Source organism: Mesocricetus auratus, unplaced genomic scaffold (genome assembly GCF_017639785.1).
Source record: "Mesocricetus auratus isolate SY011 unplaced genomic scaffold, BCM_Maur_2.0 Super-Scaffold_100026, whole genome shotgun sequence".
Lineage (NCBI taxonomy): Eukaryota > Metazoa > Chordata > Mammalia > Rodentia > Cricetidae > Mesocricetus > Mesocricetus auratus.
In genome coordinates, this window is record NW_024429207.1 from 25,459,958 (window position 1) to 25,484,979 (window position 25,022).

Here is a 25,022-nt window from a genome sequence, read left to right on the forward strand (position 1 = left end):
TTTAGGTAATCATAATTCTCAATCTTCCGAGATTATTATTCTTACAAAATTGAAAGATTACCTACATATTACATAGATGTTTTCACTAAAATTAGGAATGATAAATATTTTAGATTGACCTGATTCTTTAGAATTAACTAAGAAAATCATTCTCTACCTTGCTTTCTGGGTAGTAAAAATTTTTGTTGTTGTTTTGTTCTTGAGACAGGGTCTCATGAAGTCAGTATGGCTCACACTCATATAGGCAAGTACTAGGATTACAAGTGAATGCCAACTGGTCCAGTTTTATGTGGTGCTAGAAACCACGCCCAGGTTTTTGTACATGCTAGAGCAATCTACCAACTCAGCTGCATCTTCATCTCCAGGTAGTAACTTAAATATACTGAAGAGCTGGAGAGCAAAAAAAGCTGGGGAGGGAGAATTCGTTGGTCCCATTTTGCAGATTTAAAAACTTAGGCAATCTCAGCTGGGTGTAGTGGCACACACCTTTAACTGCAGCACTCGAGAGGCAGAGGCAGGTGGATCTTTAGAGTTTGAGGTGGGAAAGAGTAAGTGCTATGGGGCCAAAGCAGGGATGGGTGTATTTGGTAAACAGTGATTCCACTGGTCTACAGAGGAGCCAATAAACCAAATGTTTCCATCTAAGTTGAGTTTCTAAAGCTGAGTGATGTAGGAGGCTGCCATCCTGTGGTTCTTACCTATTCTTAAGGCTTGTGATGGTGAGCAAGCTCTCATGTTCTTCTGAAATAAGATCCTGATTTTCCGAACTGCAGGCAGATTTACTGTTGCTTTTCATCACCACGATGTCCGGCCCTGCAGGTGCACAACAACCCCAGTGAGTCACATACCATCTGTCACCTCCTTAACAGGGTCTTTTTTATGATTTCCATTGACCGAGTCACTCCCAGGCTCCTGCCTAGGAAGAGTCTGGGAACTCTTAGCTACTGCTACTCTGAAAAGATAGCAAAGTCTTTGGTTTCCATCTATACCAATGCTTCTCAACCTTCATAACTCTGCATGCAACCCTTTAACACAGTTCTTCATGTCGTGCTGACCCCCAACCATAACATTAGTTTTGTTGCTACTTGTAATATTGCTGCTATTACAAATCATAAATATCTAAAATGCAGGCTGATATGCAACCCCCAAGGGGGTCTCGACCACTGCCCTGTAGGATCAGGGTACACAGGCTGCAAATGTACCTGGCATGTGAGAGTAAATACCTCCAAGGCACTTCTGCACCTTCTCATGTCTTCCAAGGGGCAGGGGCTGGGGTTACCTTAGGACCTGGAAACCCTATCCTTCCTGCACATGCCGGTCAGGCTCCAATTCACTGTCGTCTGAAGTCACTAGCTTATATTTGATCTTCCCTTTGCAGGTACTATTGTTACTAATTTAGACTTGATCATCCAAGGGTACGTCTCAAACCCCTTGGGAATTGCTACATATTGAAATAACATAGAAACTAATAATTTTTTCTTACACAATAATGAGAATGAACACACCATGACTTTTAAAGATTTTCATAGGGACAAATGCTGATAGTATACAAGTAATAATTTTCTCACATTTTAGGACAGAAATGGTAAAATGGCTTCATGTTTTTTTTTAAAAAAGATTTATTTATTATATATACAATGTTCAGCCTGCATGTATCCATGCAGGCCAGGAGAGGGCACCAGACTTCATTAAGATGGCTGTGAGCCACCATATGGTTGCTGGGAATTGAACTCAAGACTCTGGAAGAACAGGCAGTGCTCTTAACCCCTGAGCTATCTCTCCAGCCCATGGTTTTATTCTTTCAAGGCAAACTGTTAATATCATGACAGTTTAGTAGAGTTTTCCAGTGAGTTCCTTAAGTAAGATTTCTGTATAAACAATTGTGGAAGTTTGAATAAGAACAGCCCCCATAAATTCATAGATTTGAATGCTTGGTCACCAGGGAGCAGCACTATTAGGATATGTGGCCTTGTTGAATTAGTTGTGACAATGTTGTAAGGAAGTGTGTCACTAGGGGTGGGCTTTGAGGTTTCAAATGTTCAAGACAGGACTGGTGTTACTTTCTCTTTCTGCTGCCTGACAATCCAGGTTGTAAAAATCTCTCTCCAGCATCATGTCTGCCTGCATGCCACCAAGCTTCCCACCATGATGACAATAGACTAAATCTCTGAACTATAAGCCAGCTCTAATTAATTTTCTTTTACATAAGAGTTGCTGTGGCCATGGTGTATCTTCACAGCAATAAAACCCTAACTAAGACAACAATTAAACTTAAAAAAAAAAAAGACATAAATAGATCCCAGACCTGTGAAGACTGAAAGAAATTAATGCTCACCGATCTCATGTAGGTCTACAATAAGAAAGAGCGGGCATAGAACAGAATGATGTTAAAGATGAGCACTTTGCCAGGGAAAAGAGCTCCAGAAATTTAAAGCTGCAGCCAGGGCATGCCAGAAAGGTGGCAACTGTTAGAGAAACCTCCTTGCTCTACATTGAGAAAGCCTTGGAGATAAGACTCATCAAAGGCTCCAAGGTATAAAAATGCTAATTCATTTGAAAGGCCAGAGGGTCTCAACTGGGAATGTCACCAAGGGGGATGCCCTGATCCTGGAGAACCGTGTTTCCCTAGGGCCAGCATACAGAAGCTGATGCAACTGTGGTCCTGCATATGGTACTGGGGTATATATGCAAGATTGAGGAAGTTGTGGTTGCAGAGAGCCACTGGAGTCAGGTCATGTGTAGCAGGCTCAGAGTCCCTGCAAGCATGCCCTGAAAGCCACTGTGTGGTTTGGGGCTGCCCAAAATACCCACTCCTGTCACAATTGCTTGGGATCCTCACATGGAGACTTTCTTGAATCCTGTTACATGTTCTTTGAGGGTTTTTTTTATGTTGTTGTTAAATGCTTATAGATGATTTTCATGTATTTATCTGTCCTTTCATCTACTGGCCAAATGGTAAATATATTCATGATAATTTTTAAACATAATTGCTTCATGTATTGTTTTACATCCTAAGACAGATCTAAATAACAAAACTCATAGCCCTTTCATTTATACATCTTCTAAAACTTACTGATCATTGCTGTTAATGTGTACCTAATTTTAAGATATATGTGTGCATATAGGTAGACATGTATGTATATATAAATATTTTAGGATGAATTCTAACCACTAAAACGTTTTGACTGTCAAATATGAGTTTTTTTCAAGGTTTTTAATCTTGTTAAGCTGAGATAAAATACAATACAAACATTGGGGGCTGAAATAACCAGTGGGGGGAAAGACATGAGGAGTCTGGAGAAACAGAAGGCTCAGTGGTAAGAGTCTGTGCTGGTCTTCAGGGGATCCAGGTTTGGCTCCCAGCACCCACATTGGGCATCTCACAACTACCTGTCACACCAGCTCCCAGGGCATCTGACTCTCCTCTGGCCTTCCACAGGCCCCTGCACACACAAGGCATATACTCATACAGATGCAGACCCATCACATGAATAAGTTAAGACACGTCTAAAAATATTAACTTGTTTAAAGATATACAACGACACCTTAAGATTTACAGGTGAGCCTAATTTACTTCGTTACATTATAAATACAGGGACCAGGTACAACAGGCCCTGCATAAGGGCCTGTGTTCCAGTGCCTAGGGATCGCCTGGGAACTGCACAGAGCTTCCAATCCCAGCAGCAGCCAAACACCCGAGACTCCAGGACTTCTCTCCCATCAACAAGACCAGGAAACTAGCAGATCCAGGGAGACCAGAGGACCAGCTGTTCTGGTGGGACCAGGTAAAACAGACCCTGCATCTGGGCCTGTGTTCCAGTGCCTGGGGATCGCCTGGGAACTGCACAGAACCTCCAATCCCGGTGGGAGCCAAGCACCCCAGATTCCAGTTTCTTCTCCACCCACGGGACCAGAATGAGGACAAGGAATAAAACTACCAGATTATTGGACTTGCTAGCACCCACCAAAAGGGAACTCTGGTCCCCAGACCAGTAAGGGACTCTTTCTGCACCCACTAGAAGAAGAGATGGGAAAGAGACAATACAAAAACATACTCAGCAACAGAAAAACAAATATGACACCACCAGATTCTAGAGACTCCACACCAGCAAGACTCCAACATTCCAATGCAAATGAAGCAGAAGAGAATGACCTTAAAACTACCTTCATGAAAATGACAGAGGCCCTAAAAGAGGGTATAGGAAAATCCCTCAAAGAAATGGAAGAAGAAACAAAGCAAAAAATACAAGAAATGGAAGAAGAAACAAAGCAAAAAAGGCAGGAAATGGAAGAAAAAACAAACCAAAAAATACAAGAACTGGAAGAAAAAGCAAGCCAAAAAATGCAAGAAATGGAAGAAAAAGCAAACCAAAAAAGGCAAGAAATGGAAGAAAAAGCAAACCAAAAAATGCAAGAAATGGAAGAAAAAGCAAACCAAAAAATTCATAAAAGGCAACAAATGGACGAAAAGATAAACCAAAAATTGCAAGAAACAATGCAAACAGTGCAAGGCTTGAAAACTGAAATAGAGACAATAAAAAAAAAACACAATCTGAAGAAAGGCAGGAAATAGAACAGCTGGGCAAACGGTCAGGTAATACCGATACAAGCATTACCAACAGAATACAAGAGATGGAAGAGAGAATCTCAGGTGTTGAAGATACACTAGGAGAAATGGATTCATCAACCAAAGAAAACCTTAAGTCCAACAAATCCTTAACACAAAATATCCAGAAAATATGGGACACCATGAAAAGACCAAACCTAAGAATAAATAGGTATAGAAGGAGAAGAAAACCATCTCAAAAGGGCAGAAAACATATTCAACAAAATCATAGAAAAAAACTTTCCCAACCTTAAGAAAGACATGCCAATGAAGGTACAAGAAGCTTACATAACACCAAATAGAGTGGATCACAAAAAAGTCCCCTCGCCACATAATAATCAAGACTCCAAATATACAGAATAAAGAAAGAATATTAAGAGAAGCTAAGGAAAAAGGCCAAGTAACATATAAAGGCAGACCTATCATAATTACACCTGACTTCTTCATGGAAACTCTGAAAGCCAGAAGGTCCTACCAACACTAAGAGACCATGGATGCCAGCCCAGACTACTATACTCAGCAAAGCTCTCAATCACTATAGATGGAGAAAACAAGATATTCCATGACAAAACTAGATTCAAGCAATACGTATCTACTAACCCAGCCCTACAGAAAGTTTTGGAAGGAAAAATCCAACCCAAGGAAGTTAACTACAACTAGAAAAACATAGGCATTAGAGAATCCCTCTCTACCAACAGCCAAAAGAACAAAGGGGTGAAATTACACACATAATTCCACCACCAACAACCATTCCAAATCAAAGAATAATGAGCAATCAATGGTCATTAATATCCCTCAACATTAATGGCCTTAACTCACCCATAAAAAGACACAGGCTAGCAGAATGGATTCGAAGACAGAACCCATCCTACTGCTGCATACAAGAAACACACCTCACCCTCAAAGACAGACATCGCCTGAGAGTTAAAGGTTGGGAAAAAATTTTGAATCAAATGGACCCAAGAAACAAGCAAGGGTAGCAATCCTAATATCTAATAAATTAGACTTTTAAATAAAATCAATCAAAAGAGATGAAGGAGCTCATTACATACTCATCACAGGTGAAATCCACCAAGATGAAGTGTCTATCCTGAACATCTATGCCCCAAATACAAAGGCATCCACATTCATAAAAGAAACATTACTAAAACTTAAATCACATATAAAGCACCACACACTTATAGTGGGAGATTACAACTCAAGAAAATCAGTAGCCCTACTATATACAGATGATAAAAGGGCTGAGAAAGAAATCAGAGAATCATCACCCTTTACAATTACCACAAGCAACATAAAATACCTTGGGGGTAACGCTAACCAAACAAGTGAAAGACCTGTATCGCAAGAACTTTGGATCTTTAAAGAAAGAAATTAAAGAAGCCCTCAGAAAATGGAAAGATGGCCCATGCTCTTGGATAGGTAGGATCAATGTAGTAAAAATGGCAATCCTGCCAAAAGCAATCTACAGATTCAATGCAATCCCCATTAAAATCCCAGCACAATTGAAAGAACAATAATCAATATTGTATGGAAAAACAAAAGACCCAGGATAGCCAAAACAACCCTGTTCAACAAGGCAACGTCAAAAGGCATCACCATCCCTGACTTCAAGCTATGGTCCTGAAAACAGCTTGGTATTGGCACAAAAATAGACAGGTAGACCAATGGAATTGAATTGAAAACCCGGATATTAACCCACACATGTATGAACATCTGATCTTTGACAAAGAAGCTAAAAATATACAATGGAATAAAGAAAGCATCTTCAACAAATGGTGCTGGCATAACTGGAGGCTGGCATGTAGCAGAATGCGGATCGATCCATGTTTATCGCCATGCAAAAACTTAAGTCCAAATGGATCAAAGACCTCAACATAAATCCAGCCACAATGAACCTCTTAGAAGAGAAAGTGGGTGGTACCCTTGAACGAATTGGTACAGGAGACAGCTTCCTGAACATAACACCAGTAGCACAGGCAGTGAGATCAACAATTAATAAATGGGACCTTCTGAAACCGAGACGCTTCTGTAAGGCAAAGGACACAGTCAGCAAGACAAAAAGGCAGCCCACAGAATGGGAAAAAATATTCACTAACCCCGCATCTGATAGAGGGTTGATCTCCAAAATTTACAAAGAACTCAACAAGCAAGTCTCCAAAACACCAAAGGATCCAATTAAAAAGTGGGCTGCAGAACTAAATAGATAATTTTCAATAGAGAAGTCTAAAATGGCTGAGAGGCACTTGAGAAAGTGCTCAACATCCTTAGCCATCAGGGAAATGCAAATCAAAACAACTCTGAGATACCATCTCACTCCTGTCAGAATGGCTATAATCAAAAACACCAACGACAATTTATGCTGGAGAGGATGTGGTGAAAGGGGAACACTCCTCCATTGATGGTGGGAGTGCCAACTGGTTCAGCCACTTTGGAAATCAGTATGGAGATTCCTCAGAAAAATGGGAATAAACCTACCACAAGACCCAGCAACTCCACTCTTATGCATATATCCAAAAGATGCCCATTCATACAACAAGGATGTCTGTTCCACTATGTTCATAGCTGCATTATTTGTAATAGCCAGAACTTGGAAGCAACCTAGATGCCCCTCAACTGAAGAGTGGATAGAGAAAATGTGGTACATTTACACAATGGAGTACTATTCAGCAGAAAAAAAACAATTGAATCCTGAGATTTGCAGGCAAATGGATGACACTAGAAGAAACCATCCTGAGTGAGGTAACACAAACACAAAAAGAAAAATATGGCATGTACTCTCTCATATATGGATTTTAGACATAGATCTGGGGAGTGCCAGCCTACAATCCCATGGCCAGAGAGTCTGGGAAACAGAACCCTCATTCAGTGGCTGATGGAAGAAGAGGCAGACTCCCACGGCTAAGCACTGAGCTGAACTTAAGAAAGCCAGTAACAAAGAGGGAGGACTGATGACCAAAGGGATTAAGACTGGGCTGGTTTAACCCCCAGAAACAGCTGACCAGACAAAGGTTAACTCTTGAATTCCAGGCATCAGCCTGGGAATCCAAGGGTTAACTCCTGAATCCCAGGCTGATACCTGAGAATTCAGCATGGGACTGATCAAGACCCCCTGAATGTGGGTGTCAGTGAGGAGGCCTAGGTAATCTATTGAGTCTTGGGCAGTATAACAGTATTCATCCCCAGTATACACATGGACTTTGGACTCCCATCCAACAATGTGAGATGCATTCTCACCCTGAACTCTTGTGGGAGGGTCTGGGCCCTGCCCTGGATGAAATAACAGACTGTAGACACCCCATAGAGGGCCATAGAGGACCTGGAACTGACTTTGTGAAGCAACCTTGTTTCTAATCTAAATTTAAACCTAAAAATAAATAAAAAAAGAAAAAAACATTATAAATACAATTTCTCTCACATAATGTTTTTGGGACAACACCCTATCTCTGTGCTTTCAGGTTTAGCATGTTTAACTCGTGACTGGGCACCACCTTCTGTGCGCTGGGCCCTCCCACATCAATCACTAATTGAGACAATGCTCCACAGACCTGTCTACAGGCCAATCTTATGGAGATATTTCTCATCAGTGATTTATGCATCTCTGATGATTCTAGCTTGGGTCAAGTTGACATGAAACTAGCCAGCACATGATGTTTCACTTCATATAAGTTTATTTTGTGTAGACAAAGGTGTCTTGAGAATTGTGTAGGTAAATAAGATGAAGGGAAAACATCAGATTGAAAAAAAAATATGTAGGAGTTTAATCTATAAAATGTATTTTTGCCAGGAAAGTCACATTTGGAATTGATCAAGTTTCTGTTTTAAAATACTGAAATTTTACCCAAAGGCTATGGAGGTATCTGGAAAAGACTAACTTTTAAATTAGAAGAGGCAAACTTATCATGGATCTTTAGGGTTAGTTTTTCTTTTCCTACATTAAATTGGAAAGAGTTGCTAGTGAGGCATTGAGTTCAACTAGACAAAAGAGAGTTACATTCTCATATAACTGTGTCAGAATAAGCTCCCCACTGCCCACAAGGGGAAAAAATGCTCAAAGACAGTCTATGCTCTACGGACTGTCTAGCAGTCTAGCAGTTCATAGGGAGCAGATTTCCAGGCTGAAGTTGGGGAAACTGGCATGCTGTAGGGAAAGCCCAGTAACTGGAAATCGGCATGGCTGATTCCATTTTTTGGCCATGTCACCAATTACTCAATCCTTGGGAGTTCATTCTCTTAGCCTGCAAGGGAGTTGAACTGGGCAACCACAAAGGTGTTGTTGTTGTTTCACAGCTTTAAAAGATCAGTTATCAGGTCTTGGATCCCCAGTGGGAAGCACATGCCTTACTTTGGCCAAGTTAAATGGTCTTTATCTTCTCAGAGATGGAAGCCCCTCCTTGACCAGACCCCCAGAGAATAGGTTAACCACAGAGATGATGGGCAATTACCTGCAAGTTGTTCCTGGCTCCTGTTTTTGCAGCCACATTCTTCGATCAGCTCAGGGGTGTTCACATTACAGTGACAGGAGGAACAATAAAAGAAGGCCCTAGACAATGAGAGGAGATCAAGGGTGACTTCAGTGACAGCTGACACCAGGGAGACACAGTGCCTGTCTCCTAGTAGGTTCTACTTGGTTTAGGGTGTCCTCTCCGTAAACGAAATGCAAAGCGAAGTACCTTTTGGCAACTTGTGAGGATTCGGCAATAAAGAACCCGAGGGTGTCCTTATTCAGCTTCACTTGTGCTGAGGGATTTAGCAAAAGACTACTGGAAATGGAAGGATAAAGACAGTTAAGTTCTCTGCTAACACCTGTAGCAACATTTGGTGTTTCATACTGTCATTAACAAGGGATTCTCTAAGTTGATGTATCAGTAGAATTAAATCTATTTTTCTTCACTGCTAAACACAGTGGTTAAAGTGAATTTGCATACCCTTAATCCTAAATAACACTCAGGGAGGCCGAGGAGAGCTTGACTACTGAGCAGACAGGAAGCTCCTACTTTGTAGCAGTCATGAATCTGAGAAGGATTGGCTAATCCAAGTGCTTGGTGCCTTGTTGCTTTAGGCAAGCATGACAAAGGAGACACTACCATGCAGTGGGCAGCCTTATGGGAATGCTAGTGGTGCCCATGCCTGGACCACCTATCTTTAAAATGAGCTACATCTAATTAGGTCTGGGAAGTAGCTCAGGGAGCAGCACTGGCCCTGCACACTCTGGGCCCACGGTTGGGTCTTTGGAAAAGAAAAACATTCTACATGAACATTCTCTAATAGGAATGTAGGTCAGTGCTAGTCTGCTTCAGCAGCCGGGTCTCTGGAACCACAATAAAATTAAAAAGATGATATTGTCACAGAAGTACAACTAGTTATCAAGGTGGATTCCAACATTCCTTTTCTTTTCCAATGGCTGTGTGCTGGAAAACTGTCATAAATTTTACCCATGGTTTTCCTTGATGTCCGGTCACTGTTTCTGTTTGCCTCGTGGCTCCTGTTATCCAAATATCCTGTCTTTGGTTTCTTTCACTCATACATCCAGGATGGGGAAGCCCTTGACTGTCTAATGCTCTCAGTTCTTTCATTTCTGATCATGTATTCCTTTCTGTCTCTAAATGTTACTGTTTGGCAGGCATGGTGACACTTGCCTTTAATCCCAGCACTTGGGAGGCTGAGGCAGGTAGAGCTCTCTGAGCTAAGGCCCACCTGGTCTGCATAGCAAGTTCCAGGCCAAGCAAGTGAGAGTCTATCTCAAACAATGAAAAAATAAATAAACAGGCAAATTTACTTTGGAATGAAGTTAAGTCCTGATTCTGGCTTATTCTGTTGTCAAGATGGGTCAGAGTACATTGAGAGTGTGAGAGAATCCTTGTGAATAGACATGGACTTCAAAACAAAAGCTTTTTGCTTCTGCCAAGAGGGGCAGAGCACTGTTCTGGTCGATCTTTACCTAAAACAATGTAGGGCAGTTGGTGAATGTTTAATTGAGGATATTAATGAGGGGTGTGGTTGGTTCTGACCCCCAAAAGGAATAAGACGGGTATTTGACAAGCACATGTCTAGTGTGTCTAGGGACTGCTGAACAGCTCCTGTGGGGGGGAACAGAGGATCTCTGAGTTCTTGTTAAACATCTGCTTATCTCTTCTTCACTTTTGGAAAAGGTCAGTGTACATATCTAGTTATAAAGATTTTGTGAGGAAAAAAAGGTATTGGCACAAAATATGTAGGTACTTGGTCTGAACCAAAAGCTGAGAAGTGCCATAACAATAACAATAACATACCTCATTGTACTTGTAAGAACTTACAAACTTATTTTGTCTTTTTGTTTTGTTTTATTTTTGAGGAGGGATCTTGCTATACAGCCCAGCCTGGCCTCAAACTATCAGTGATCCCCCTCCCTCAACCTCCTGGGGGCTAAGGTTGCAAGTCAATACTGTCATATTCAGTTATACATTCATAACTTACCAGCTCTTGAAAAATGCCAGTGGTCTGATAATGTCCCCCTAGCTCCTTCATCTGTTCTACCAACAAAGTCAGACACCCCTCAACAACAGAAACCCCAAATACCCTTGCAGCAATGAAAAGCTTTATCAGTACCAGCAATTGTTAAAGATGGACTTGTGCTGTATGGCGATCAGCATGAGATTCATCTTCACAAAGCAAAGCCTGGGGAGGAAAACAGGGGTTACGAGGGTAGAGACAAGCAGTAGGCTGGGCTACACGGACAGAACCGATCCTTTATGCTCCGTGTAGGCAAGAAAACCAACTACTCAACATAGAAAGCAACTCCTAAATACAGATTTCCACTTGAAATTTAATCCGCCCGACATAAATTTTAGCAAAAGTGCCGCTGGGATGGAGATGGACCTGTCCCACATGTGCTATAAAGTGCTAGGTTCTAGAGCAGCGGTTCTCATCCTATGGGTCATGACTCCTTTGGGGGAGTCAAATATCAGATATCCTGCCTATCAGATTTTTACGTTATGAATCATGAAAGTAGCAAAATTACAGTTATGACGTAACAACAAAAAGAACTTTATGGTTTGGGTGACTGCAAGATGAGGAACTGTATTAAAAGTTGTGGTGTGAGGAAAGTTGAGAACCACTGATCTAGAGGCTCTGACCTAACTGCCCTTCCATCTCCAGAGTTTGTAATGAAGCCTGCCTACAGCAAGCCCTCCATCAGCAGTGTGGGATGAGGGCATTGCACGAAGAATGGGGGAAGGCTTCACATAACATACCGGCAGACCTCAGGAAATGTCATCCCAACGAAGTCATCAGAGAGGCGCTGTGTCACAATTTTGTTCTTCAAGCTATTCAAGAAATATTTTTGCCAGGGATGTTTAGGAAAAACCTATAAAATATAATTATACCATATACAGAGTTACATCTATATAGGTACTTATACATATGCACATAGACATACATTGATGTGTACAGTATATTAATAAGAGAAACTGACGCTATAACATAGGTTGCATAGCCTGCTAAGTACCGAATCAGTTTCCACTTCCCACAGAAAGGAGATACAGCCCAGTGTTCTTGTGGAACAACGTTAAAGGAGGAACTGAAACTCATCTATTTCCAATGGAGTCCATGCTAGTGTGGGCACCTCACTACTCAGCTTCTTCCCAGAAGGCATTGTGAAGGAGAATTCCTGGAAGGAAGCTGTGTCTGCAAAGGCTGGGTGACTAATTAAAACATCAGTGCCTGTGGAGAGTTTGGAAGACTGCAGGTCCAGAGAGCATAATTACAATTTCTTACAATCCCCCGAAAGAACTATGCCTTACCTACCTCTGTCTTACTTAACTTCCTGATAAATTAACAGGAACCTTTGGAATGCTATTCTCCACCAATCAAAGGAAAGGGCTCAGAATGCAATCAGATAGTAGCAGAGGCCTATAGCTGAGATTTCTCTGCCTGGCGTAATCCCCTTTCAGATGTGTCTACCGATGTGTTTTTAAAATGTCTTGACTCATGACTTTTTTTTGTTCTATTACTATGAATACTCATACTCCATAAAACTGCTTCCGTATGGAGACATGGGTAACCTAAATCCGTGTTCCCAAGCTCTAGTCACTCAAATTTGATTCCAAAATAAATTATTTTATTTCCTTTGAAGTAAGAGCATTTTTAAGTTAACCACATCCAAGTTTCCTTGTCAGAATTAGAATTGTTTTCTCTGGCCTACTGCTAATTTTAGCACAGTAGCTTTACTGTTTTATGAGACACTAACAGTAACATGGGAGGGGCAATGTGGAATCTAAGTTGTCATTCTCTGGATATGATAGCTTAGGATTGACTTTGATTAATATTACTTTCAACTGAAAAATTGCATACCACAATAAATAAATAAATAAGTATCTGTGGCTTCTACCACAGGTTTATAGAAATCCAAGATGATGTTGGTCAGGACTGATAGTAATGCAAAACCTAAGGCCAGCTGTAGGTCTCTAGAGAAATGAGAGAGATGAAAGGTGGCTTTTCTGTGGTGCTACAATAGAACCCAGGACCTTGAATGTGCAACACCCTGCTGCTAAGCATCCCCAGCTCTAGAATAAGCATTCTTAACAAGACTGAGTGCCACCTAGGGGAGCTCATTGGAAACTTCTCTTTGGGATTTTTTTTTTTTTTTTGTATAAGACACCTTATCTCCTCACCTGCTTCCATGAGAGCCCTACAGTGCCACATCCACAGAGTAGGACATAAGCCAGAACATAGATGACGATGGAAATTTCTAGATTCTCTAGAGCAACTCTTGCATAACAGTGACCTCAGACACTCTCCTCAAACCATTCTGTGGTTTGAAAACTGCCCTACTAAAATCAGTCACCCATTCCTGATAATTTGTGATTTGAAGTGGTGGGTGGGTATCCAACTTCAGAGACATAAAGACTATGAACCAAATGGCTCTGGCTCCCGGTGTGCTGTTCACCAGCTTACTATACATACAACCTGGTTCATTAAGGCTTCCACCCAGGCTGGGTACTGCCTGGAAACACCACTGAGAAGCAGCATTTATGACCATTATTCCTGTTCCTGAGTGGATCTGCCCTAAAGTAATCTAGAAATTAATTAGATTTTAGGTATTATTTGTATCACTTCTATTTGGTTAATATAATAATTATTATACTAATTATATTTTACTTACATTTAAATACTATTTCTCTGTTAAGACTAAAGCTGTTTAGATTTCTACACTTAATAAATTAAAGTACTTCTGAATTTATGAAAATATCTACATTTACAGTATCCTGGGGTGTAGACAGAAAACAGAGTTACAGCCTCTGTTTTGCAGATTGATGCTGCAAATGTTCTAACCGTGGCTTCTTCGAGGCCTGGGAAACACCCGGAAGGTGAATCCAGATCTTTCCGTCACTCCCCGCCCAAGAGGCAAATCATATTTCTTAGAGACTTCTTGCGTTCCTCAATTTTTTTTCTACTTCGGATTCCATCGTGTGGGACGTAGCCAAGACACAACATGGCTGCACAAAGTTACCTTTTGGTTCTGTTCGATAAACAGGGTCGTGAGAAAGGTGCACAGGCCTGGCACCAAGCAACCCTGGGCGATAAACCCCAGCTTTAGCTCCGCGAAGCAGATGATGTTGTCCCCAGCGCTCCAATTCCAGGTGGGGATCTTAGACAGGAAAACCTGTTTCAGGGTAGAAAGTAAGAATGAAGATGCCACAGGAAACCTCTGCTGGGCACACATCTCCTTTAAATGAGTTTTTCTTCCCTATTGAGAATAAAGGCAGCACCAGGACTAGAACACAGCCTGCATCTGAAAGGGTCGTTTGTTCCAAATGAACAAAAAATGCTCAAGTTGTAAAGATCAGGTCAAACGGCTGGCTGAACTCACTAATTTACTCCCTTGTTTGGTCCCTAAGTGGTCCACCCATTTAAAGAGACTCCAAATGTCATCTATTACTGATTTTTTTTTAAATTTGTAGATCTCTAAGGAGACCTGAAGATGAGAAAACCAAATGCACTCAACTACCATGATACCTTGTTGTGGGACTGAAGGATCTGAATGATGACTCTGACCTGGGAATTATAGTTCTTGATAGAAAGCACCCTGAAAAAAAAATCACAATGTGCTCAAAAGTCATATTGGCTTTGTAATATAATCAATTTAGAGCCAGATTTATTTGTGGATAAGTGAGGGACTCCTTGCATTACAAAATTCGTTGCTTGCCTGTTTCTACATTCTGTGTTGATACTTTTCTCTTTTTAAAGATTTTTTTTATTTTTATTTTTGTGTGTATGAGTGCTCCCTCACTCATATGTGGGCATGCTCCAAGGACAGAAGAAGGCATCATTGTCCCTGGAACAGGAGTTGCAGGAGCTGAACCTAGTCCTGCGAAAGTGCAGTGAGTGCTCCTAACTGCTGAGCCACCTCTCGAACCTCTGCATTGTTTTCTGAAAAGTGCTTACAAGGACATCCCCGGTGACACAACCTGCCAAGCCTATGGGAAGGCCAGGTTTTAGTATTTGAAAATGAACCCATTGACAAGGAAGAAAACAGTTTCACATGTCTTAGCCTTGACCTCATAGCTCAAAGTGGCTAATAGAATGTCTCATTTCATAGGTTAAGAGCCTAAATTATATCTTCTACTCAAGGTAGCATACATGATGTAATTTCTCAACTATTTCTCATTCTACATAGGGTCATCTTCAATCAAACATATTTATTTTGCTCTAGGAACAGAGCCACCCAAATCATATTTTGAGTTTCTGTCACCACAAGGAAAGTTTCTGCTCATAGATACCTAATAGCTAAAGTTGGGAACACCACCTCCTTTCGCCTTAAAAACACTTTCCAGGGAGCACAGACACATCACACTCAACCATGTGTACTCTTTTCCTAGAACTGCCAAAGAGAAATTCCAATAAAGAATACAACTAGAATTTGTGGAATATTCCTCTACACTGTGCGAATATATGTTACTGTGATTGGGTTACTAAAGAAGCTGACTGGCCAATAGCTGGACAGGTAGAGGTTAAGTGGGACTTGAAGACCAAAAGAGAGCACCAAAAGGAAGAGGAGGAGTATCAGAAATGCAAGGAGACATAGAGAAGGAGATGAACTTGCTGTACTGCAAAAAGGTACCAAGTCACATGACAAAGCACAGATAAGAAATAAGGGTTCATTTAAAATGCAAGAGTTAGTAACAAGCCTGAGCTATTGGCTGAGCATTTACAATTACAAATAAGTTTCTGTGTGCTTATTTGGGAACTGGCTGGCAGGAAAGGAAAGTCTGACTACAAAGATTCACAAATGGCATCTCTGTTTTTGAACGGAGGAGGATCTTACTCATAATAACACTATCTAAATACCAACCTGGAGTTACAGCTGGGAATGTAGCTCAAGTGGTAGAGTTAACACATGATATCCTAGGTTTGATCCTTACCACCATAAAAAGGGGGAGAGGGTGTTCATATCTTTCTTTTAAAATGTATATAGCTCTTATCAATAGGAAATTGGGGAGTAAATATGGAGAAAGTCATACACAATGAAGATGTTCTAGTTTCACTTCCCTTTGCATTCATTGTTTTGGGGTTGCATGTGAGAAAAAAAAACAGGCAGAAACCTGGCATATGATGAACCTAGTGAATTAGAGATGACATCTCCCCTCATTTAGTCTTACGTGATAAGCTTTGTTTTAGTGTTTAGCGAAGAATACCATTAATGGAGCATGCAAGAACAAAACAGAGCAACACCAACTTCTCACCTCATGATGTTGGAGTTGTCCTCAGCATGTGAGTCACTGCACAAAGGGTTGGCTAGAATCAGGCAAGCTTCTGCAGACTCCACCTGTTCTTCAGATTAAACAGCAGCCATCAGGTTAATGACAAGGGGAATACTCTAGCGCTCCCTCTTTGAGGCTTTCTTATGGTTTCATCAAACTATCACCAACAAGAAGAGCACATGTAGGAAAAAGTCATGGACCAGACGCCTCCATATCAAGACAGCAGCCCTGCAAACGCTGCCAGAGCTCCGAGAGCTGCAGCTGATGGACCATGGCACAGGGTCTCTTACAGAAACTAAAAGTTGCTTTACAATGGGTACAGTTTCAAGTTGCACATTCCTGTACTGTATATCATCCTTACTTATGTCTGCCGATGTGCAATAAGACATTTTTCAGCAATTTCCAGTACATTTATCCACCTTAAGGACACCGAACAATGGGAGAATTGGGAATATAGTTGTCTACAATGAAGAGCCACTGGATATTGGGGTTCTGAATCTTAAAGTGCCAGAAAAATATCACTCTTACAATAACAAATTGTAGGGCAAAAAAAAAAAAGACTATGCTGAGTCAGTCATTTTCTGCTTGAGAGTCTACATTAGCTCTCTAGACCAGTGGTTCTCAATTCTTCCCACTGCTGCAACCCTTTAATACAACTCGTGTTGTATTGGAACTGGAGACCTTACTGAACCTCAAACTATACAATTATTTCCATTGCTCTTTCATAACTGTAATTTTGCTACTGTTATGAATCATAATGTAAATATCTGTGTTTTCCAATGGTCTTAGGTAACCCTTGCAAAAGGGTCATTTGACCCCCCCAAAGTGGTTGTGACCCACAGGTGGAGAACCGCTGCTATAGACTTTTGCTTTAAACTGAAATATTCAGGTTTGTTACTTAGATACTAGGAAGCCAGTTTTGATCTAATAGCAAACTTTATTATTTACTTGGCCATTGTTTTTTATTTTTAGCCTTGGCCTTGCTGGTATTTCTACTATTTTTCTTAATGTTTATATTGCCAAAGGCATACCAATATTTAAGAAGGGAAACTGATGAGGACCAATGAATCCATGGTTAAGACCATATTCAGTCATGCAGCCTGCTGGGGGAGAAAAGCCATCAATAGAAGTCTTAATCTTGCAAGCTACAATAGTAACTAGCCTAGCAAACTATGCCCATGGATGTAACAGTGGCATAAATGCTATATAGGACTAATCAACTCTGGTTGGATTTAGGGTCTGGGAGTATAAAGAAACTTGGATCTGGTAATGTAAACCCAAACCCGTGGCTGGGAAGCTCATGAGGAGTATCTGCTAATATTACTTTGATAAATGGGCATGCTTCTAAATACATTGTCTCTATATCCATAGGTAAGTGTAACTTCTCACTAGAGAAGCTTCTTTATGTAGTGGACAGCAGTCAATACAGAGACTAACAATTAGTCAAAGTGCAGAGATTAAGTGTCTGTTAAGTGATTAGCCACAAAGTGAACATCTGTATCACATCCTTTCCTTCCAAGGTTCAGAGAACATAGCCAAATTGTGTGGTGGAAAGATTCTTAGAGCCAACGTTGAAAGTTTGGGGACAAAACAGTGTATTATGGACATAACAGGACTGTTGCACCTATGAACTCACAGTAGCTTTGCTTGCTTGAGTAAGACCTGTACAAGCTATCAATATTCCCATATGGACTGAGGAGGGGCATACAAACCAATAGTTGAGGAGCTGTTGACAGTAATGGCTACTAAGGAGGGAGTCAGTTTTCCTTAGGAGTATGGTTCCTGGTAGGTTGACCATGCTCCAATAAGGAGCCTCACACCCATGACCCATGTGTATATGGGCATCACTAATCAGACTCACTGGGTTACAAAAAACAAAACAAGAGCCAGAAAGACAGACAGACAGACAGACAGAGAAATATCAAGTTAGATGAGGATTATGAGGGAATTCAGAAGGAGCTGGATGGGGAGAGAAGTGAATATAAGTAAAACAAATGGTATGAATATACAAAATTCTCAAGGAAAAAATAAAAATAAAGGGTGGAGGAAGATTTCATCATATACTGTACAAATAAATGTTTTTAATTAAATATTTTTAAAAGTAAAACACATAAATGAACATACATTTTTATTATCTATAACTTTTTCTAAACCTCTAAAGTAATATAATAAAATCTCATAGAGAATTTTATGGAAGAAAACATTTTTAAATAATATAGATCAACATGGAAGTCAACTTGCTATGAGTCAAGGATTTGGAAGCCAGTTATTATACTATATTTCTGATCAGTGTTTAAAATTATGGAAGTTTTGTTTTCCTCCAGTCAAAGGACTTGGACTAGCTTCTGATACAGCAACACAACCTATTGTTTTCACTCCCAGCTTAGGGAAGGAACATACAGAGAAAGAGTTAGATCTTACTGCAACTCGCTTCAGATCCTCAAACTTCAGTGCGGAGCCGCATACAAACGTCGTGCAGAAAAAGTAGCACTTCAGTAAGGTCTCCAGTTCCAAGGATGGAGGAGCCCTAGATGAAAGAGTCCAATGGCAAAGACAGAAACCCAAAGCTTGGTTCTGCTTGGTGGTTGTTAGCTGACTTAGTGCATTTACTAAACCCCTAATTCCATCAGAGACTGTCTGTATTGTGCTGTACATCTATATGGCTAGAGGATATTGGCACAACTAACCTAATCCACAAATGGGCGTATAAATCAGGCCTCAGCAATCCTAATGACACAAAACCAAAACAATACAGAAACCATGAATCAAATAATGCCATGCAAAAATCAATAACTATGCAACAAAAACATTTCAATCACTCAGAGAGATATAACATTTCAGGGCTGAAAAGATTGTAGAATTAGAGAATCGATCGCTGTTAGGGAGGACTGGATTTCAATGCCTAGGACCTACACAAGGTGGCTCACAACTACCTGTGAAACCCAGCTCCAAGTGAGCCAACATCCTTCTCTGGCCTCCACAGGCGCCTACACTCAAGTGTACATATCCACAAACATATACACAGAATTTAAAATAAAATCTTTTTTTGTTTTGCTTTTGGTTTTTCAAGACATGGTTTTTTTTCTCTGTAGCTTTGAAGGCTGTCACGGAACTTACTCTGTAGACCAGGCTGGCCTCGAACTCACAGAGACCTGCCTGCCTCTGCTTCCCGTGTGCAGTGATTAAATGTGTGCGCCACCAATGCCCGGCCTTGAAATAAAGTCTTAAATATGAAAAGATATAGCATTTGCAGGCATTATTTAACAAAATGGCTTCTAAATATATAAAGTGAATACAGACAGAATGTGAGAATTGATCCTGTCACTGGCCTGAACAATTTCAACACACCTGCAAATGATAATTAGCAAGTATTTTAAACATGGATTTATTTAGTACTCATTGATTCTTTAGTCAACACTTAGAAAACCTAATTTCTTTGAAGAGGGCAAAAATATTTAGTAAAATAGTAATTTACCTCTCCAAAAAAAAAAACTCATGTTGCAAAAAATAGATACAGTGCTAGGATCAAAGGCATGCGTCTACATGCCTAGCTCAAGGCATTAATTTTAAGTCTCTTAGTGAAGGGGGGCAGGATAAATCTGATCTGACTATAAAACTCAACAGCATTCTGAAAGAAGACCTAACTCTAATCCTTCAAGAATTACTCAGAAAATAGAAAATTGGTTTCCAAATTTATTTTTTGAAGCCAGTATTACACTGATTAGCAAAATCACAACAAAAAATTATCTTCCTGGTGGAACAAGAAACAAAAATTCTCGATAAAATGTTCGCAAACCTAATTCAAGAATACATCAAAAAAGATCACTCACCATGATCAAGTTGACTTCATTGCAGGGATGTAGGAATCGTTCAACATATATAAATCAATTTTCTTACATCAATGGGCTCAATTGAAGAAATCATATAATTTGACAAAACCCAATATCCTTTCATGATACAAGTCCTGGGGAGATTAGGGATTGGGCCTTGTCTCAACATAACAAAAGCTAGATACAATACAACTATAGCCAACATCTCACTAACACCAAAAACCTACAGCCAACCTCATGCTAATTACAGAAATGCCCAGAGCATTATCACTAAAATCAGACAATGCCCACTCTTCCACTCCTACCTAAAGTCTCAGCTAGACCAAGAAGACAGAAGAGGAACTAAAAGGAGTACAATCAGAAGTCAAATAATCCCAGTTTGCAGATGATATTATGGTGTACTTATGAGTCCCTAAAGACCCCACCAGAAAACCCCAAACTGATGAACCCTTTCAGTAACGTGTCAAGGCACAAAATTTCACACATACACACACACACACACACACACACACACACAGAGTAGCCTTTCTATATGTCAATGACAAATACACTAAACAAGAAATCAGAGAAACAACCCCATTTCACAATATCCTCCAAAACAAACAAACAAACAAACCAAAAAGGTTGGCATAAACTTGACCAAGGACAGCAAAGATTACTACAAGAACAATTTTAAAGCCCTGAAGAAGAAAACTGAGGAAGAAACCAAATCCATGTTCCTGGGTTTGAAGAATTATGATTTCAAAAATGACTATTTTAGGCCAGGTGTGGTGGCGCACACCTTTAGTCCTAGCACTTTGGAGACAGTGGCAGGCAGATCTCTGAGATAAAGGCCAGCCTGGACTACAGTGAGTTCCAGGACGTGAGAGAAACCCATCGCAACAAAACAAATATCAACAAATAAAACGGCTATCCCACCAAAAGCATTTACAGATTCAATATTATCTCATTCAAAATTCCAGCACCATTCTCCACGGGGCAAAAGAAAGGACTCTTAGATTTCTTATGAAAACACAAAGACTCTAGATTACCAAAGCAATCTTGAACAAAAATAATAATGAAGGAAGTTCCACTGTGTGTGATTTCAAGTTATACTATAGAGCTATAGCAATAAAAACACTGATACACAGGTGTGGACTACCTCTCTGAGTCATTGATCAAAAGTTCCCCATTGAAGTATACAGACAAACGCCATTGCTCTTGGTTACTCACTAGAACGGAAGGTAAGACCCTACTGCTGAAGACACCACACACCTGAGTCGTGAGACACGGACAAATCAAACCAGTCCTGACCTGGAAGCTTCATTCCTACTGCTAGCTTTCATAGTACCTAAGAGTCCAATAATTGAGTCACTTAAATAATGTCAGTAGATATGTACAAAAGCATCTGGAGAGATAGATTCCAAAGTTTTTGTAGTGGTTAGGTCTGAACATGAAGTTACTTTTCTTTTTCTACACTTGATCTTAAAGTAATTCTTTTTCTATTTTGTTTACTATTGTTTCCTAAAATTTCTATAAATGTTACAAGTGTAATTTTCTTCCATTAAAAACTAAATGCATATTTTAAGCCGGGCATTGGTGGCACACACCTTTAATCCCAGCACTTGGGAGGCAGAGGCAGGCGGATCTCTGTGAGTTTGAAGCCAGCCTGGCCTATAGAGTGCGTTCCAGGACAGGTTCCAAAACACTACAGAGAAACCCTGTCTTGAAAAAACAAAAACAAAAATCAAACAAACAAAACCGAAAAAGCTAAATTTAATGTTTTAAATATTCATTTAGAACCCATTGAGCCATATTGATGTGCTTACTCTCCAAGGAACACAACCTCAGTGTTGATTACTCCTGACTTATGGCGGAGAAAGTTCCTCAGAAAGGCAGTCACACTGTCAATCGTGATGTTTCCACAGACCACGATGAACCTAGGCAGCAGGACAGGGGAAGAGGTGCATCTGAGGAACAAAGGGACTTCTCTCCCATGGTATCTGAGGCAATGGACTCCAAGAGTCACCCCCACCCCCACAAGTAATCAAAACCTAGATGCTCAATGTCCTCATTTAAAATGGTATGAACTTGTGTGTGCCTACACACATCCCCAGCCTACTTTAAGTCATCTCAAGGTTGCTTGTAAAGTCTAATACAATGTAAATATTATGTGAGTAATTGCCACAGTGTTGTTCTTGGAATAATGACAAGGAAAACAGTCTACACAAATTCAGTAATGATGCAAATTGTTTTTTAATATTTTCTATCTGAGGCTGGTTGAACTCTCAAAATCCAATAGCTCTGACTGCATCTTCCTGTCAAACTTATAGAAGGGCAATTAGCTCAAACTTGTTTTCAGTAAGTATTGTCTAGGAATCCTTTCTTTAGATTCCAGCAATACAAAAATGAAGGAGTTCAAAGCACAAAGGAAGCATCCAGTTCTGTAGTCTTTTACCTCATGTAAAACATGCATGTCTCCAAACAGTTGCGTTGTACTAAGATTTCTAGGAAAGCTACCATTATTGTTACAATTGACATAGTGATTTATCACGTAATAGACTTTCTGTCCCCTATGCTTGCAAAACTCTGCTATTCACAAGTGTTGTTATTTGAGGAACTCTCTCTCTCCTCTCTCTTATTTAGTTGACATAAATTGACTAAATACTCTTATGAATAGATCTATATGGTAATTTGCATCATGTAGCTAACATCCTGTTTATATGGCATTCATTCTAACACTGTTCTCTTCAGTGAATGAAAAATGTTGGCAATGTGTTCCCTCAGGTCTGTAACTATGGCCGGCAGTATGCGTCTAGAACAAAATATGTGACCAATAGAATGTCTTAAACTGTAGGGACTGTATAGAAAAGCTGATTACTTCTTTCCTTTCACTGCTTCATAGGGCTTGGTGAATTTCCTCCTGTTGGTAAGAAGCTCCACCATTTCTGGGATGTAATTTGCAAATAGTACCTAAAATAATAAGTAAAAAGAAAAACACCTCAGGGCTCATTACTTTGACAGATATTCCCAAGAAAAAGACAAGTACACATAAATGTCTTTCACCCAGCACAGTGGTTCTCAAGCTTCCTAGTGCTGCAACCCTTTAATACAGTTCCCCATATTGTGGTGACTCCCAACCATAACATTATTTTTGTTAGCTAACCATTGGGCCAAGCTCCTGGAATACAATTGAAGTGAGGGAGGAGCGATAATATGAACAAAGGAATCAAGACCATGATGGGGAAACCCACCGAATCAGCTGACCCAAGCTAGTGAGAGATCACTAACTGCAGCCTGACAAATGGGGAACCTGTGTAAGACTTAACTAGACACCCTTAATATAGGTGACAATCGTGCAACTGGGACAATATGTGAGGCCACTAGCAGTGTGGGTTCGAGATCTAACTCTATATGGAGAGATACCTTACTGAGCCTAGACACGGGTGTGGAGGCTGGAGAGGGGCCTTGGTCCTGCCTCTATGAGATGAAGGGACAGACTTAGTAGACTTCCTAGGGGAGGCCTTACCCTCTCCAAGGAGCAGATGGGAAGTGGGGTGGGGAGAAAGTGAGGGGAACAGGAGGAAATGAGAGAGAGCGAACTGGGATTGGAATGTAAGAAATTAATAAAAAAATTATTTTTGTTGCCACTTCATAACTGTAATTTTGCTACTGTTATGAATTATAATGTAAATATTTTGGAGCTCTACCTCCTTCCACCCCTGAAAACCAAGCAGTTGCACTCCAGGATCCAGGGTACAGGGTTTGGAAAATGTAGGATCTGTGCATCTTTTAATTTTCACATGCACTGAGTAAAGCAACATTCACTTTCAAATCTATATTGGTTTCTCACCATTAACTGAATGTTTTATCTTTATATCCAAGATAAAAAAGTATTCCTCACCAGACTTCCAAGGGTGAAGAAAACAATGAAAGTTCGTCCTAGGGATGTCTTGGCTACCACATCCCCAAAGCCAACAGTTGACATCGTTGCTGTTACCAGATAAACGGACTCAAAGTATGACATAGGCTGTGAATTTCTACCATGGAGCCAGGGGTCACCAGAATTTTCCACCTGTTCAAAGAGAGATGGCAAAGGAAAGGTCTGTGAATAGAAGGGAGGGAGAAGGCAAACACCGCATCCATTTCCCCCAGTTCAGTCCAAAGACAAGAGCAAATGACTGACTGCAGCCGCTAACAAGGCCCTGCCAATTGTGGGTGGTGATCAGAAAACCTTGTCCCCACAATTATGATTACCACTGACATCCCATGGGGCACCTGGCATGCACTGAGATTTGGAGCACCCTGTGGGAGTTGCTGCCTGCTTCCCTTGAGGCCAGAACTGCATCCTGGAGCCAGGGGTCTCCAGCAGTCCCCATTCATTTTCATTTTCTAAGAAGATGGTGAAAATGAGGAAGCTGAGCCTGGGTTTCAGTGAGCCTAAGCACGTGACCTTAACTGCTAAGAAAAAACAAACTTCCAAATCGATTCCAATGAGGTGGCACCAGTTTGCTTTTAGTCATGGGACTGCTACAAGGATGCTCACACTGGTGGATGTCATTAGAGACTACAAGGATGCTCAAACTGGTGGATGTCATTAGAGACTACAAGGATGCTCACACTGGTGGATATCATTAGAGACTACAAGGATGCTCAAACTGGTGGATGCCATTGGGGACTACAAGGATGCTCACACTGGTGGATGTCATTAGACTACAAGGATGCTCAAACTGGTGGATGTCATTAGACTACAAGGATGCTCACACTGGTGGATGGCATTAGACTACAAGGATGCTCACACTGGTTGATGGCATTAGAGACTACAAGGATGCTCACACTGGTGGATGCCATTAGACTACAAGGATGCTC

At 40.6% G+C, this 25,022-nt stretch overlaps 1 protein-coding gene across 6 annotated transcripts in view; it reads right to left on the reverse strand.

Annotated features, from left to right (window-relative positions):
• Positions 1 to 25,022, reverse strand: part of Kcnu1 (potassium calcium-activated channel subfamily U member 1) — a 71,961-nt gene that overhangs the window by 22,465 nt on the left and 24,474 nt on the right. For all 6 annotated transcript variants that reach the window (XM_040731744.1, XM_040731745.1, XM_040731743.1 and 3 more), the window contains 12 exons: positions 24,058 to 24,228; positions 23,035 to 23,126; positions 21,983 to 22,093; positions 18,766 to 18,871; positions 16,327 to 16,409; positions 14,600 to 14,669; positions 14,094 to 14,246; positions 11,836 to 11,948; positions 11,192 to 11,260; positions 9,277 to 9,366; positions 9,049 to 9,146; positions 699 to 813 (listed from right to left, as the gene is read on the reverse strand). In XM_040731744.1, the coding sequence (XP_040587678.1) occupies positions 699 to 813; positions 9,049 to 9,146; positions 9,277 to 9,366; positions 11,192 to 11,260; positions 11,836 to 11,948; positions 14,094 to 14,246; positions 14,600 to 14,669; positions 16,327 to 16,409; positions 18,766 to 18,871; positions 21,983 to 22,093; positions 23,035 to 23,126; positions 24,058 to 24,228 (1,271 nt within the window). The remainder of the gene's footprint in view (positions 1 to 698; positions 814 to 9,048; positions 9,147 to 9,276; positions 9,367 to 11,191; positions 11,261 to 11,835; positions 11,949 to 14,093; positions 14,247 to 14,599; positions 14,670 to 16,326; positions 16,410 to 18,765; positions 18,872 to 21,982; positions 22,094 to 23,034; positions 23,127 to 24,057; positions 24,229 to 25,022) is intronic.